This window comes from Phragmites australis, chromosome 9, assembly GCF_958298935.1.
Source record: "Phragmites australis chromosome 9, lpPhrAust1.1, whole genome shotgun sequence".
NCBI classification, from domain to species: Eukaryota; Viridiplantae; Streptophyta; class Magnoliopsida; order Poales; family Poaceae; genus Phragmites; species Phragmites australis.
This window is the reverse complement of record NC_084929.1, coordinates 5,995,326-6,012,048: the sequence shown is the minus strand read 5'-3', so window position 1 is coordinate 6,012,048 and position 16,723 is coordinate 5,995,326. Positions and strand designations below refer to the sequence as shown.

The following is a 16,723-nucleotide window of genomic DNA, read 5'->3' as shown; positions in this document are numbered from 1 at the left end:
TACTCCATGTTCCAATGTGGCACATTTCTCGGATTTTTTCTATATTTCTTTAATTCATTTCAATTAATTGAATTTTCTTGGATAATTCAAATTATAACTGCTAGTCATTCGAATAATGAAAAAAAATGAATGGAAAAATGATATTCATGTTATTTAGTATATTGTGAGACCGTATCCAGGAACATAGCACCAATTTCGAATATCAAGGTCACGAAACATGACCACGAACTTGCGATCGAGTTGTTTTTAAATTGTATAAAAAGCAAACAAAGTCCGAAAATCTTGAAACTTGTCAAGATATCATGATATCATATGTGGAGGCTGTCATAAAAATTTGAGAAGGTTTTAAGCAAGTTATCACGTACGATGCTTGCAAACCGAAGAATCTCCGAAGAAGTTTCTTAAAACCTTGCTGAGATTCTTCGGTTTGCAAGCATCGTACGTGATAACTTGCTTAAAACCTTCTCAAATTTTTATGACAGCCTCCACATATGATATCATGATATCTTGACAAGTTTCAAGATTTTCGGACTTTGTTTGCTTTTTATACAATTTAAAAACAACTCGATCGCAAGTTCGTGGTCATGTTTCGTGACCTTGATATTCGAAATTGGTGCTATGTTCCTGGATACGGTCTCACAATATACTAAATAACATGAATATCATTTTTCCATTCATTTTTTTTCATTATTCGAATGACTAGCAGTTATAATTTGAATTATCCAAGAAAATTCAATTAATTGAAATGAATTAAAGAAATATAGAAAAAATCCGAGAAATGTGCCACATTGGAACATGGAGTACCAGGTACTGTATGAGGACCGTAGAAAAAATTTGGAGGCCAAAAGGGGGGAAAAAAATTAGGGTTTGCCGAGTGTTAAAAAATTACACTCGGCAAAGACCCTCTTTGCCGAGTGCCAGAAGTCTGGCACTCGGTAAAGAGGGACTTTGCCGAGTGCCGGAAGTCTGGCACTCGGTAAAGAGGGTCTTTGCCGAGTGCCATATTTCTGGCACTCGGCAAAGACCCTGAATTTTTTTTTAAAAAAATCCCGGTTTTCTTTGCCGAGTGCCAGATCGGGGGCACTCGGCAAAGAATTTGCACATGTTTTTTAAAAAACCCCTCTTTGCCGAGTGCCAGATCGGGGGCACTCGGCAAAGCAGGGATTTAAGTACCCGGCCCAGCCGGCCCGCACACACGCACGCACGCACGCACCCGCCGCCGCCGCCGCCCGCGCCCGCTCCCGCGCCCGCCGCTCCCGCGCCCGCCGCCGCCGGCCCCTACCGCCGCCGGCCGCCAGCGCGCCCGCGCCGCCCGCGCCCGCCGCCGCCGGCCCCTGCGCCGCCGCCGCCGGCCCCTGCGCCGCCGGCCCCCGCGCCGCCCTCGCCCGCCGCCGCCGGCCCCTGCGCCTGCGCCAGCGCCGCCGCGCCCGCCGCCACGCGCCGCCGGTGGAGGAGGAGAAAGAGAGGAGGAGGAGGAGGAGAGGAGGAAGAAGGAGGAAGGGAAGGAGAGGAGGAAGAAGGAGGAAGAAGAAGGAGGAAAGAGAGGGGGTGGAGGAGAGGAGGAAGAAGGAGGAAGGGAAGGAGAGGAGGAAGAAGGAGGGAGGGAAGGAGAGGAGGAAGAAGGAGGGAGAGAAGGAGGAGGAGGAAGAAGGAGGAAGAGAAGAAGGAGGAGGAGGAAGGAGGAAGAAGAAGGAGGAGGAGGAGGCGCTCCGGTCGTCGTTGTCACGTTCCCGACGTTTCCGTATCACTAGGTATGCCATACCATCGTCGTCGTAGTATTACTAATGGTTGCGGTAGTAGTAGTGGTAAAGTAGTTGTGGTGGTAGTCAAAGTAGTCGTAGGAGTGGTTGTGATATTGTTATATATATGCGGTTGGATATAATCTTGTGGATGTCGGCCATCGTGCCGTTCATATATATGTGCATGTCGGCTATCGTGCCGTTGGTTTTGTTGCAGGTTTTGGAAACCTCACCGTGCAGGGGAGGTGCTGCCGAAATTTTGTATTAACAGTTTTATATTTCTTTTTTGGCAGAGAAGAGCCAGTCGGAGCGGCGCCGGAGTACCTCGGTGACCCCGATCGCCTTCCTTGGCGCTGCGAGACTGCCTGCACCACGTCGCCTGACTCCACCGCCACCCTAGGTATAACCCATCTTTCCGTATCATGTTGTAGATCACGTAACCTAGTTAGGCGTCTCCCGTTCGAAAGAGATACGGTTGGAAATATGCAGATATTTGCATATCTAAAACCGTATCTGTTTTGAATTGTCCACGTTTTTTGGACAGCACGCGGATGCGTAGGTGGGGTTAGTTTTCATGATCTGCTCCGATCGGAGACAGAGTTTCGGCATCATCTCCCTGTTGTTCTCCGGATACACACTCTCCCTAGCAGGACGTGTATTTGGAGAACAGCGGGGAGGTGCTGCCGAAATTCTGTCTCGAATAGGAGTAGAGAATGGAAACTAACCTCATCTACGGATCCTCGTGTGGGATTAGGACCTAACCTCACCTATAAGATAGTAGGAACGTCGTGTAGATGCAATTGATGTTTATATTACTCGCCGCTATATATGTTAGAGGATGGAGGACCGTGAGTGGATGTACACGGGCCGCGCAAGTCAGGGTCAGGTCACCAATGAATGGATCGACAAGACCGATGCTTTTTTGGAACGGGCGTTTGGCGTGGCTGCTAAAGGAGCGAGTAAAATTTGCTGTCCCTGCAGCAAATGTGCAAACAGGAAAAGACAAACGAAGAAGGTAATGGGGGAACATCTTTGGAAGAATGGATTTACGGCAGACTATACCCGGTGGGTCTACCATGGTGAAGCCGATCGTACGAGAGAGGAGGTGGTGAGGCCACGCGTCGAGGATTATGATGCTGAGGCCGGGGTAGCAAACATGTTAAATGACTATCACGAGGCACAGTTCGCTGAAGGACGTACGGAGGAGGAGCCAGAGGCAACCGCAAAGGCGTTTTACGACATGTTTGCCGCGGCACAGAAACCCCTTCACGGCCAGACAAAGGTTTCTCAACTGGATGCCATTGGACGCATAATGGCGTTGAAGTCCCAGTATAGCCTGAGTCGAGACGCCTTCGATGGTATGTTGACAGTTATTGGCAGCCTGCTTCCGGAGGGTCACCTTCTGCCAAAGAGCATGCACGAGTCACAGAAACTCCTTCGTGCACTTAAGATGCCGTATGAGCAGATACATGCTTGCCCGAAGGGGTGCGTCCTATTTAGGAAAGAATACGTGGAAGCAAAGTACTGTCCAAAGTGTAAATCATCTAGGTTCCTGGAGGTAGATTCTGGTGATGGCCAGAAGAGGCAGCTTGACATTCCCGTGACAATCCTACGGCACCTTCCGTTCATACCGAGGATCCAACGGCTATACATGACCGAGGAATCCGCGAAACAGATGACATGGCACAAAAATGGCAAACGATACAATCCTGACAGGATGGTACATGCATCCGATGGTGAAGCATGGACCCACTTCGATGGCATTCATCATGAGAAAGCTAAAGAGGCTCGTAATGTACGTGTTGCGCTGGCAACAGATGGGTTCAATCCTTATGGAATGATGGCTGCCCCATACACATGTTGGCCCGTGTTCGTTATCCCCCTCAATCTCCCCCCCGGCATATGCTTTCAACGACAGAACGTATTCTTGTCGTTGATAATTCCTGGACACCCGGGGAATAATATGGGTGTGTTCATGGAGCCTGTGATTGATGAATTGGTCCGTGCTTGGGAGGAAGGGGTATGGACATACGACCGAGCTACAAAGAAAAACTTCAAAATGCATGTTTGGTACCACTACTCCCTGCATGACTTCCTGGCGTATGGGATATTCTGCGCCTGGTGTGTTCACGGGAAGTTCCCATGCCCAGTATGCAAGGAAGGTCTGAGGTTCATTTGGTTGCAGAAGGGTGGCAAGTATTCATCGTTCGACAAACATCGGCAATTCCTCCCTCTTGACCATGCATTCAGACGAGACATCAAGAACTTTACGAAAGGTGTCGTAGTGACAGACCCTGCACCACCGATAATGACTGGTGCCACGGTTCGTGAAAAGATAGATGGTCTCGTGGTCAATCCAGAAGGTGGTTTTGTGGGATATGGTGAGCAACATATGTGGACTCATAAGTCGGGCTTGACTCGGCTCCCCTATTTTGATGACCTTCTCCTTCCACACAACATTGATGTAATGCACACTGAAAAGAATGTTGCCGAGGCACTTTGGGCAACAATCATGGACATTCCTGACAAGTCAAAGGACAACGTTAAGGCTAGAGTGGATCTGGCAACGATATGCGATAGACCAAACCAACATATGAAGCCTCCTAGTCGCGGCAAGACATGGAGAAGGCCTAAGGCCGATTTTGTCTTGAGCAAGCCTCAAAGGAGGGAAGTACTAGAATGGATCCAGACGTTAATGTTCCCTGATGGGTATGCAGCTAATCTGAGGAGGGGAGTGAACTTATCTACTATGCGAGTCTTAGGGATGAAGAGTCATGACTACCACATATGGATTGAGCGGCTTCTTCCGGCGATGGTTCGGGGCTATGTCCCTGAGCATGTCTGGCTAGTGCTAGCAGAGTTGAGCTATTTCTTTCGCCAGCTTTGTGCCAAGGAGTTATCTCGGACCGTGATTGCTGACTTGGAAAGAATGGCACCTGTGTTGCTCTGTAAGTTGGAGAAGATATTTCCACCCGGCTTCTTCAATCCGATGCAGCATTTGATTTTGCACCTCCCGTACGAGGCACGAATGGGGGGGCCCGTGCAGGGCCGTTGGTGCTATCCAATCGAGAGATGTCTAAAGGTTCTTCGAAAGAAATGTAGAAATAAATGCAAAATCGAGGCTTCCATTGCAGAGGCATACATTCTGGAGGAGGTGGCGAACTTCACAACAACATACTATGGTGACCACCTCCCTAGCGTGCATAATCCACCCCCTCGTTACAATGCTGGCGAAAATGAATCGAACCTCAGCCTTTTCCGAGGCCAACTCGGAAGCGCAAGTGCATCGACCCCCAAGACCTTGAATCATGAAGAGTGGCGCCATATCATGCTATACGTGTTGACCAACCTTGACGAAGTGGCACCGTACATGCAGTAAGTTCTCAACGAACTTGTTAAATACGCCATCACTATTCTGCATCCAACCCCCTTGTTTCTCGTTGGTACAGGGAATTTCTGGATGAATTCTGGCGTCAATCAAGGGATCCTACCCCGCAGCAGGTAGATACCCTTCTTAGACAGGGTGCGGGAAATGGAATGCCCGATTTCATTTCTTGGTTCAAACGGAAGGTACCGTCTAATTTAGCTCGTACGTAGTTTGACATTCCAAGTTACTCGTACGTGCGAATAATATAACGATGTATCCTGCTTGAGCTTGCAGGGCCAGAGGGATGCGTCTATGTGTGCCGAGTTGAGACAGGTTGCCGATGGATTTGCCTATAGGGTCAGGTCATTTTCTGGTTATGACGTGAATGGATATCGCTTTCGCACAACAAGCTACGAGCAGAGTCGGCCCAATCGAAGAACCACAAGTTCCGGAGTTTTTACGCCCGGCGTTGATGAGGTCGAGTATTATGGAAGAATTGAAGAAATATACGAACTCAAGTTTCATGGTTCCAAACCTTTTAATCCCGTCATATTTAAATGCCATTGGTTTGATCCTGAAGTAACGAGGCGGACATATTGTAATCTTGGGCTAGTCGAAATTCGACAGGATTCTGTCTTACCAGGAGACGATGTCTATATTGTGGCCCAACAGGCCACGCAAGTTTATTATCTCCCATATGCGTGTCAAACCATAAGGCATCTTAAGGGTTGGGATATTGTGCACAGGGTATCGCCACACGGTAAAGTGCCTGTCCCAAACGATGAAGATTACAACTTAGACCCAAACACATATGACGGAGAGTTCTTTCAAGAAGAGGGACTGGAAGGGAGGTTTGAGATAGACTTAACTGAAGCGATCGGAATGGAAGTAGACAATGAAACGGTTATTGAAGAGGACGTTGGAGATGAGGTGCAAAATGTGAAAGACTTACAAATGCTTGAGCGATTACATTTAGACAATGACAATGGCAACATTGCTCATTCGGATAGTGTTGATTATTTCGACATGATTGATAGTGATGATGAGACTTATGATCCAGCTAATCCCGATCATGAAGATTATTTCTAATACATGTAATACTATGTTATTTTGTAATTACGTTTTGTTTATTTTGCATCTCTTTCTAAGTACTTCTTGTTTATCTGTGCTTATTGGTTTACTCTTTTTAATTGCAGGTGATTGAACAAAGATGGTGGGCGGTGGGATGAGGAAGCTAACGTCCTTGTACCGAAGGACAAGGAGGAGCAGCCGCAGGAGGGAGTCGTCGCGTGAGGAGGAGGAGGAGGAGCAGGTGCCCCAGGAGGACGCCGAGGAGGCGCAGGAGGACGCGCAGGAGGAGGCGCAGGAGGACGCGCAGGAGGAGGCGCAGGAGGACGCGCTGGAGGAGGCGACAGCAGGGGGTTCCGCTTCCTCTAGTTCGTCCAGCGTCTACTTGCGAGGTCCCGCGAGCCTCCCTCAGCGACCGATACCTCGTGAGAGACGCCCGCTGATTCGACCCGAGGGGGAAAAGTAAGTAACTTTAGATGTTATCACTACTTTATATGATATGTTGAATATCAAAATAGAAATTGGACGATTGTTAATCACTTGGGCAGGAACTGGACGATTGTGGCGAGTGGAGGTGCTCACACACGCCAAGTCAATGGCATCCTCGGTCTTCTGTGCAAGGAGCACTTCCCTGGCCTGGTTGAGTACGCCGGAGTGACGGGGCCGGCCTACTCGTTTGACCACTACGCCGCCGCCCCCGATGCTGCAGATCGGGCCCACAGGGTATTCAACAACAAGGCGGAGCGGGTGAAGCAAGAGCTGTGGGTAAGTCTTCCTCGCACTACATTCCTCAATACATCGTATTTATTGGACATTCTTTAAATAATGAATGGATACATCGTGTTTGTATGCAGGATTTCTTTAGATGCCAGGACGGACATGAGGCCAGGGCGGATGCGGTGGCTACCAAATGCTGCAAAAAACTCGTCGTGGACATGCATTACGAGGCGCGCATCCAGGCCGTCGTAACTTACCACGGGACCGTCATTGGAACGAAGGTCACCAAAAGGGACGCAAGAACCATGACGCTGACCCGGGACCAGTACCTGCAGGTAAATACAGAACATTAATACTGATTCCTTTTGAGATTAAGTAGGCTTAATTTCATCTTGATGGCCTGTAGATGATTCCTTATTGGTGCGCCGCGCATCCCCAGTGCTGGGAACAGATGGTGGACAAGTGGTGCTCACGCGAGTGGGAGGAGACGCACAACTTGTGCCGGGAGCGGCGTTTGATGATGCCAGGTGTAGCACACCATCAAGGCAGCCGCAACCTCAGCGGATACGCAGAAACATGGGTACGCGAATTCATTTATTTATTCTAACGCTCAATTCTGCATGATTTCTAATCATCTTGCTGTTTTTCTCGCAGTCGGCGTCACATGGTGGCCAGCCTTGCTCCATCTTCAAGGCATTTGCTATGGCCCACAAGGGCAAGGCGACGTCCGACGTCGACTACAACCCGGAGGACGGGCCCGAGGCGTACAGCAATGCGACCGTCCACAACCGCCTTAGTGAGTACACATCGATGGCAAGGGAGGTCCATGGGCCAGAGTACGATCCGAGCACCGAGGACCTTGATGGAGAAGTCGTCATGAGGGTGGGAGGAGGCAAGAAGCATGGGCGATACTGGATTGGCGACGGCGCAATCGACTCGGCCGCTACTCCCAGTCTCTCCCAGATTCGAGCAAGCAGCACGAGCACGAGCCCGGCCATACGACCTCGGAAGGACACTTCACACCACCGGGTGGAGGCACTCGAGGTTATTTCTGGTTTATTCGTCGTTCATTGGTTTTTTCATACCTTTCCTTTGCATTATTGTAACATTAGGGTGAATATATTGTAGGCCCAGCTGGAACAAGAGAGGAGGATACGGGAGCAAATGCAGGCGACGATGGAGGCCGATCAGCGGAGGATGGTGGAGATTCTTCAGTACATTGGCGCCGCTACGGGTGTGACTCCGCCACCTTCGCTATTCGCTCCACCTCCACCTCCACCTCCTCACTATTCTACTCCTGTGAGTATAAATGTTTTAGTTTGTATGTTCATGCTTACGGTCAAACCTAGTGGAGTATGAAAATTTTATTCATGTATGGTATATATTTATCTTGTCTCACACATGCAATCTCTTCTCCTTTGTGCAGAATCAATCGGCGGCATCGAACGATCCTCATGCTTCAGCGAATCATTCACCAAATCAGTTTCATTGACCATCTTGGTGATGATACTTGTAGTTGTTAATGGTACTTCTATTTGCAATTATGGTTGTAGATGATGGAGCACTTGGATTACTTGTGAACTTATTTGTTATATATTGTGAGACATGTGATGTTTGTGATATATATGTGGTGTTGGTGATATGTATGTGCTGTTGATGATATATATGTGATGTTGGTGATGTTTGTTATATATATATATATCTGTTTGTTTGGATGGGATGTCAAAAACAAATAAAAAAGGCTGTTTTCAGTCACTTTGCCGAGTGCAATGGCCATGACACTCGGCAAAGAGGCCTCCGCTTTGCCGAGAGCCATGGTAAGGCACTCGGCAAAGAGGCCTCCGCTTTGCCGAGAGCCAAGGTGAGGCACTCGGCAAAGATGTCCTGTTTGCCGAGTGTTTGATTCACAGGCACTCGGCAAAGATGTCCTGTTTGCCGAGTGTCATGGCATTGCACTCGGCAAAGCCTTTGCCGAGTGCCCGATAAAGTGCACTCGGCAAAGAGGTCTTTGCCGACAAATTTTTTACCGAGCGTCCTTTGCCGAGTGTAGCACTCGGCAAAGCCTTTGCCGAGTGTATATCATCCTTTGCCGAGTGCCTGAGGCACTCGGCAAAGAAGCTGTCTCCGGTAGCATGGGCAAAGCTCTGTGTTGTAACGGGCGTTAGCATGGGTGCCAACTGCCAATGCGCCATAATGCTTCTTGTAGTTGTAGCATGGTGAGCACGACTGTAAAACAGAGCGTGACATGGAGCTACGCATGCAGTGTGCTGTGGTTTTCCGCAATTTCATGGCTCTATCCCTCACGTGTCATAGACGCTAGTATTACTATAAATTTTTTTTTTGCCATACTTAGCTTTTCCATAGTTGGTGATGGCAAAGAACGCAGGAATTTCACAAGAAATATTTTGATTTCGGCAAGGCGCGAGAAAAATCCCCATGTTCCTTTGGGGAATTTCTCGGTCAACATGAAGAGATTGATCTAATCACTGTCAGTGTAATAAAAAAAGTGTGTCTCACGAGCGGCAAAAGTATAAAATAGGCGATTGGCGTAACCATATTTGCTAAAATAGATAATACATCTTGGCGTATTTGCAAATCTAACATATGTATTCGGCATCTCAAACACTAAAAAATCGATTATGGCACTTGAGGTACCGAAAATCCTATATTCGGCACCTGAGACATCGAATACGACACTGTTCACTGTATTCAACACCTCAGATGCCGAAAACTCCCTGTATTCAGCACCTCATGTGCCGAATACAGGTTGGCTCCACTCACATCGCATTTGGTCGGTGCTTTTGGTGCGACGATCATGTCGTTTCGTTTCGCTATAAAGTGCGAGCGGACTGGTTTTGTAGCACAATTTAGTTTTATCAGGGTACGAGCGAATAAATAAAGAAATGAACCAGATGAGTGAGTGTGTGTAAATTTATTTCAATGTAATTTTATCGATATTTTATTGTTCGTTTAATGTATGTAAGTAACTTTTTAGGGAAGTAACGTCGGGAGGATACAAAATCTAATTTGTCGAATAATAATAGTTATGAAGTACGATTATCATATAACCCGGTATAGACATTACGTACGCTGATAAATATTACACGCGATATGAGGTTTTTCGTCATTGTGCATATAGACCCTAACCTTAAAGAGTTGACGACAACAAACGTGGGCATGTATGGTACGCATAAAGACTAATTTAATAGTGTGCCGCTGCTAAACCAAATATACCTTAGGAAATAAAAATAGATCGGATTACATTAGATGCTCTCTATTGAGTGCACTTAGGATATTTGCCCTTTTTGCAGGGCATTGGGGCCCTCCGCTTTAGCACGATGGGCTCTCTTCCACTTCCTTTTCCTCTCTGCTTCACGTGCCTCAACCGCAGTGCGCTCCTTGGCTGCCTTCCTCATACGCTCCTCCTCACAACACTTGAGCCATAGTTCCTCCTACTGTTGCTCGTATTCCTGGCATTCGTGCACTTCCCTCCTCCACCGCATGCTCATGTCGACTCACCACTTCTGGTGCACATTTTGCTTCATGTTCAGCCATTCTATGAAGTCACAGATAGGTGGAGGAGACTGGACAAATGAAATAAGGGGGTAGATTAGTAAGACAATACATGAAATCGTATGAAAAGTGTCACATTAGTGATATACGTCGCTATACCAGTGGGTACTCATACGGTCCATGTCGAGGCTTGTCGTAATGGTAGTTGGCACACATGAAGAAGCATAGGTCATAGGTGTAAGAGATATTCTGGGACTCGCGAAGCCTACAAAGGTCGCCACAAAAGCACATCGGTGGTTCGACCCCTGAGGGATGAAAATCCACCAATGTTTCTTAGGTGGGCTTGGTAGAGCTGAGCAAGATATTGCAGTTCACAAAGCTGAGGAATGAGTGGTTTATCCATGGATGAGGGTGTGGTTATTTATGTTGGCTGGGGGCTGGTGTATGGACTGAGTGCATGGGCTTGGCTGGGGTTGGAGCATAGGATATCCTGTGAAAGCTGAAAAAGTGTGACATTGATGCTTGACAGAGATTCCCTGTGAAAGTCGTTGCTTGGTGTGATCATTTCATTCTGCAAAAGTTCAGCAATGAGTTACTATTGCTCTTCATGGAGGTATAGAATCCTCTGAAAGCATTTCTTGTGAAAGCTGTTGATTTTGAGTGGGTGTAGAAGTAACATCTATCCCTTTGATCTTAATCCAAGGTCAAAGCTTGCTTTAAGCATTCATCCTAAAGCAAACACAACCTGAGGTTGAACAATTCAAACAATCACATTGTTGATTTTAGAGTTGCAACTAATGTTAATCCCCAAGGTATTGCTGATACATTGGCGTGTCTAAAACTCGAGTTCACAAATACCTTTCATATGTAGGAAAGAATTGTGCTTGGATAGTATGTTAATATAATAAACTTTCCATCACATTGATTAGACAAATACTTCATAAATAGTTCATAAACAAAATAAATAGTCCTGCCTGCCATTTGCATAGTTCATAGTGCATAGATGTTGAATACCTAGATCATATCAAGATGGCAGAAGAAAGTGGCAACGTAAATTAGTGGAAGAATGCCAGCTATGCCAGTCAATGCTATCAGGGTAAGATGACTGTCGTCTCCGAGGTGGTAATGGGAAGTTGTAAGGATGAGTACCAGCAAATCCACCATCATTTTCAAGGTTATCAATGTCCTATGGAGGAGGGAGGGGTTGTTGTGGTATGGAATCGTCATCGTCGTCATCTTGAGCTATCATGGAAGTAGCACGTCCTATTTCCTTGTCGGTACCCGTTTGCTTCCCCACAAGCTTGCTCCGCCTGTGTATGCATCTTGTGCGCCTCTTCGGTCTATATAAGATGAGGGCCATGTCAGTAATACAGAGGTTTAACTGATAAAATCATTATAAGTACCGCAAGAATTACCACAACTTGAAGACGGTGGGCACGATCCTCGGGGAAGGGTCTGGGATTTGGCTCTATAAGTCCACTAGGTAAGGTGACACGCATGCGTGGATGGTACAACGAAAGGTACTCCCAGTACGTGGCATCGTAGTATTGTCCAGCAGGAATGATGACATCCACCGTGGCTGACTTCGTCCACCTCTGTAGGTGCTCAACATTCATGGATGCCTAGTTCGGCATGCCTCCGCCCCCCTGTGCACCCCTCCTGTACGTGAATGAAACAGTTATAATTTAGTAACATAGATCACCAAAGGTACTAATGCTACCTACAATAAACACTTACTTGTGCACTCGGCTGACGTCTTGTGGGGGAGGTACTAACACCATATGTCGGTACCCGAATTGCCTCTGTACACATTCAGGAGAATATACTTCCATGTTGTTCATGTATAAAAAAAAGCATTTGGTCATCCATAAGTCTGAGTGCCGCCAATAATATGATGCGATGAGCCCTCCAATCGCAGTTTTGGTCACTCATGTCATACACCATGGATCTCACTCCACGAGATCGACGCTAAGGACGTCCAAATCACGGATCACCCGGGAGTAGCTACCATGGTCTTGCTGCTGACTCCATCTCAGCCTGGCATGCAACCACCGATACCCCATCGTAAGTCTCATATCATATGCAATTCCATCATAGATGGGGACTGGATAGTAGCTCTTGAGCACCCAAGGCCGACAAACCGGGAGGTACTCCTAGCTCCATAGCTGTAAGAGGTATAGGCAGCATGTAACTGATCCTCTCTTCTTTGATCACTGGGTTGCATCGCACAATCCTCTGTATGTGGTACCCAGCACCCCAATTGTAAGATGTTGACTCATAAGGATATGACGTGAGCTGACTTGCTAACCATACAATATGAGAGATGACATAATCACCTACCGTGTTGCAAAACATAATACCTCCTAGCAGGATGTATAAGTACACCTCATAGTGCTGTAAAACTATAGCCTTGTCCGCATCTGGTGGGCATGGACCGAACTGTGGTAGCCCATGAATCCAGGACATGAAGAAGCCAATATCCTTCTTGTCATATTGCACACCAAACCTATAAGATGGAGACGGCCAATGAAACTTGAATAGAACTACAATATTTAAAGTGCATTACATAACAAATAATTATCTACCCTCAACGTAACTCTTCCATTGCTCCTTTGTTCATTGCAAAACTACTAACGGGGTGCCCCATATTGACAGCCCGATCAGCATGGCCATGTCACTCAATGTTACGGTCATCTCGCCAAAAGAAAAGTGGAACGTGTGCGTCTCAGGATGCCACCGGTCGATAAGACCTGTGAGCAGTGGCTCCTCAATTGGCGGGAGAGGTGTTCTGCCACCACCCGCCATGGGAGCTCCGGCCATCATGAGAGCGAAAGGTAATAGTCTTACCCGTGTGAGTGGCTCATAGAATCGAGGTCTAACTCCTTAATCATGTGGACACTTTGGGCTCGCAACGAAAACAACTGGAAATGGTATCCAATACATGTACCGAGTTAGTAGCAATATGGTAATTAAAAATCACATATAATCATGGTACCTAATGCCCTATGAAAATCATTCGTCCCCTATGATTCTCGTCATACTGCTGCTGAAGAAGCTCGGGAAAACCACCATGAGCCATGACAGTGATTTCAAGTTACATGGTTCAATAAGTAGGTGAATAATAAATTAGAATATATTAAAAGCTTCATAGTTCAATAAGTATGTGAATAAAAAATAAGAATATATTACATGCTTCATGGTTCAATAAATAGGTAAATAACAAGCTTCATGGTTTAATAAAAAAATATTGTATGTGATGCCAGTACCAAACGATATATTACAAAATAAGTAGTACAACTAATAGGTGAATAATAATTTAGAATACAAACTATGACTGCGAATAACTTGAAACAACAAACTAAAATGCAACAACTCTAATACATTACAGTTCGATAGTGGTATGATAGTTTACTGCCGGGTTGGGCATGTCCTCCTATCATGGTCAGGTTTTTTGCAAAGTTTGCACTTGCATAGGCCGTCAACATATCTGCTTCATCCATGTCACCTTACAGCCTCATGGCTTTAGGCCTTCCAGGATCCGTGCATTGTGCTCGGGGATAATGTACCCACTTAGGCCCCTGCATCGCTTTTTAGCCGCTTCTGATGTTGAAGGACCGCATCTTTGGAAGCCATGTGTTCCTCAATGCATCGATCGTGAAGTACGGTGCTATGTACCATGATCCGTCATTGCCGCTCATATCCCTGCAAATAGCTAAGACATGCAAGCATGAGATATGATGCAGTTTTGGCTTATTGCATGTGCAATTCACCTCATAAGACCCAAATTGATATTGCTGCACAGTGTCCCCTACGCTATACCCTGAAGCATACCTACGGCAGCACATGATCTCGAATTCATTGTTGTCCAGGTAGTAGATCCTTGTACGATAAAAGTGTGACTTGTTCCTCCTTCTGGATATGATTTCCTCCACCTTAGGATGTGAGCTCGAAAGTAGTCTGCTGTCATAGCAGTATTACCATTGTCTCGAAAGTAGTTCACTGTTCTATAGAATGTGAGCTCAATGATGGCACATAACGGGAGGCCTCGTACTCCATTTGGGACATTGTTGAATGCCTTCGCTATGTTCGTTGTCATGATGATGTACCTAACATGGGATACAATAATTTAGAAGGCCTATTCGCATAAGAAAGAGTACAATATGATCATTTAAATTCTATGTGCTAACCTGGCACTGTGAGTGTCATGGATTACGGTCCAACGCTCTATCGGCTGCCCCGCTATCCACCGGTTGAACATAGCACGTGAACGGCTAACGATAGTTTGTCCTCTAACCATTTGCGTTCATAGATTGATCTCCTGTGCTTGTTGATCTACCATCATCTTGAGAGTGGTCTCATTTAACTCTCTCCATAACTCGTTAAACTTCGCCTACCGGTTCTGTAGACACAACCCTTTGAATCTCTTTACAAGAGACTTGCTGCGGTACCATGTGTACAAATTCGCTCTCAAGTGTCACATGCATCATCTTCTCTCCGCGTCAGGCCATACAATGGAGTTGTTTGTGCTATCATGCAGCACATCCAACGCATGCAGAAGGCCCTTGTTGCGGTCTGAGATGATACAAATTCGTTCCCTGTTTTCCACGACACGTGTCCTCACCAAAGTGAGGAACCACAACCAACTATCATTGTTCTCACTCTCAACCATTGCAAAGGCCGAGAGAAACGATCTAATTATTTGCATCTGCTGCTATCGTTGTCATACCTACCATGGTACTCGCCGCTAAAAAATATGGCATTCACACATACAGCCGGCCTGCAATGTCTGAAAGCTTCGATGCATTGTCCAAAGGACCAGAATAACCTAATGAGGTATTAGTTAGTGGTGCTGTATGACCCATCCTCTAGCTTGATTGGCTCATCCGCCATGGTTCACCGAGTCCCTGGATTTGTCATGGCAATCTTTTGCAGTAGCCTCAGAACATAGTTGTAAGACTCCTCGAAGCTTTCAAACAGCATCTTCAACGCCTTCTGCTTCGCTTGCCATGTGGTGTGGTAGATCAGCATACCCGTCTTAGTCTGCACCTCCTCCATAATGGATTTTGGCGATAAACAAACATCCATGCCAACAAGAGTGTTGAAGAGTTGAGCTATGAACCTTGCATCAACAGCGTGGCTCACATTCCTAATAGCCTCTTCGCTGCATGTATGTGAGGTGTGTCTATTGATCACAAAATAGTTCTCATATTTCAACATATGTGCTTGTATAAAGTAAGGACAATTTGGGTACTTGATACACCTGATCTCATACTCAATAGGGTTAGATCGGGTGAACTTGTGGTCCCTTCTTTTCATTACAACATAGTTGCTAATAAAGTGGATGACCTCCCCCCTGTTACGAAACTATTGCCCGACTTGTATATTGCTATTCCGGTATCTCTAGTTAGATAAGGTGTTATACTCAATGACGACACAATCCAGCAGCCTAGCACCACGAAAGTATTGGATGGTAGGCACCGAGTCATTGTTGTTAGCAGCTTCTTCATCCTCGCTACCACCAACTTCATCATCCATGAATCCTACATCTACCTAAGAAGGGTCCACTCTAGCTCCCTCTCTATCAGAACTACCCTCCCCGACATGCTCTCCATCCTCTTCATGTATCACCTGCTGACCTGATCCTTCTACGGTAGTCACTACATCACCTTGCACTAGTTATGATACTATATTTATGCACACCCCCGTATCAAAGTTCTCTTCCAATACCTTGCATGAGTACAAAGCTCATGCATTACTCCTTCCCATCTCGAACAATGTATGGACAACGATCGGGCTATTTGGAACAAGTCGTAGCCGCACACCCTCCAGGATAACAGTATGAGATTGCTGGTTCACACGTAAAAGGCTCATAATATGTGATTTCAAGCCATCTAAGTCATTAAATACCTCAACCGAACTCTCTATGTGCTGGCAATTTTGAATTGTTACGAGCCTCCCGTGCAAAACTGTTGAATATTCTCCGTAATAAATATGATATTTATTACGAAGAATCAAAGTTATACCGTATCTGCTAAATAAAGTACATCTAATAAAATAACTACTTAGATATATGTACGATACACAACTAATTACGCCCCTCAATAAATAATAAATAAATTAATAATGCAAATTAAATAGTACTATACTTCACAATGCTAAATATTTAAGTAATTAACAATGATAATTAAATCATCAATATTGAATTAAAATGAAATATTTAATATTTAATATTGAATTAAAATATTAATTAAACTAACATGAAAGTTATATTGACTAAATATTCAATCTCATTATAAATTGAATTCAAAACTATTTTGAA

The 16,723-nt window shown here is 45.9% G+C and overlaps 1 protein-coding gene across 1 annotated transcript; it reads left to right on the top strand.

Moving 5' to 3' along the window:
- Nucleotides 1-1,999: 1,999 nt before the first annotated feature.
- Nucleotides 2,000-5,336, top strand: LOC133927960 (uncharacterized). Its single transcript, XM_062374273.1, has 2 exons — nt 2,000-5,114; nt 5,189-5,336. The coding sequence occupies exons 1-2, from the start codon at nt 2,578-2,580 to the stop codon at nt 5,334-5,336; spliced, it is 2,685 nt and encodes an 894-aa protein (XP_062230257.1). The 5' UTR covers nt 2,000-2,577.
- Nucleotides 5,337-16,723: the final 11,387 nt, after the last annotated feature.

What these genes read in the sequence shown, in the direction of transcription:
- LOC133927960 (XM_062374273.1), top strand. Translation starts at nt 2,578, where the DNA reads ATGGAGGACCGTGAGTGGATGTACACGGGCCGCGCAAGTCAGGGTCAG. An exon ending in GAAGTGGCACCGTACATGCA is followed by an intron (nt 5,115 to 5,188) that starts GTAAGTTCTCAA and finishes TCGTTGGTACAG; the next exon opens with GGAATTTCTGGATGAATTCT.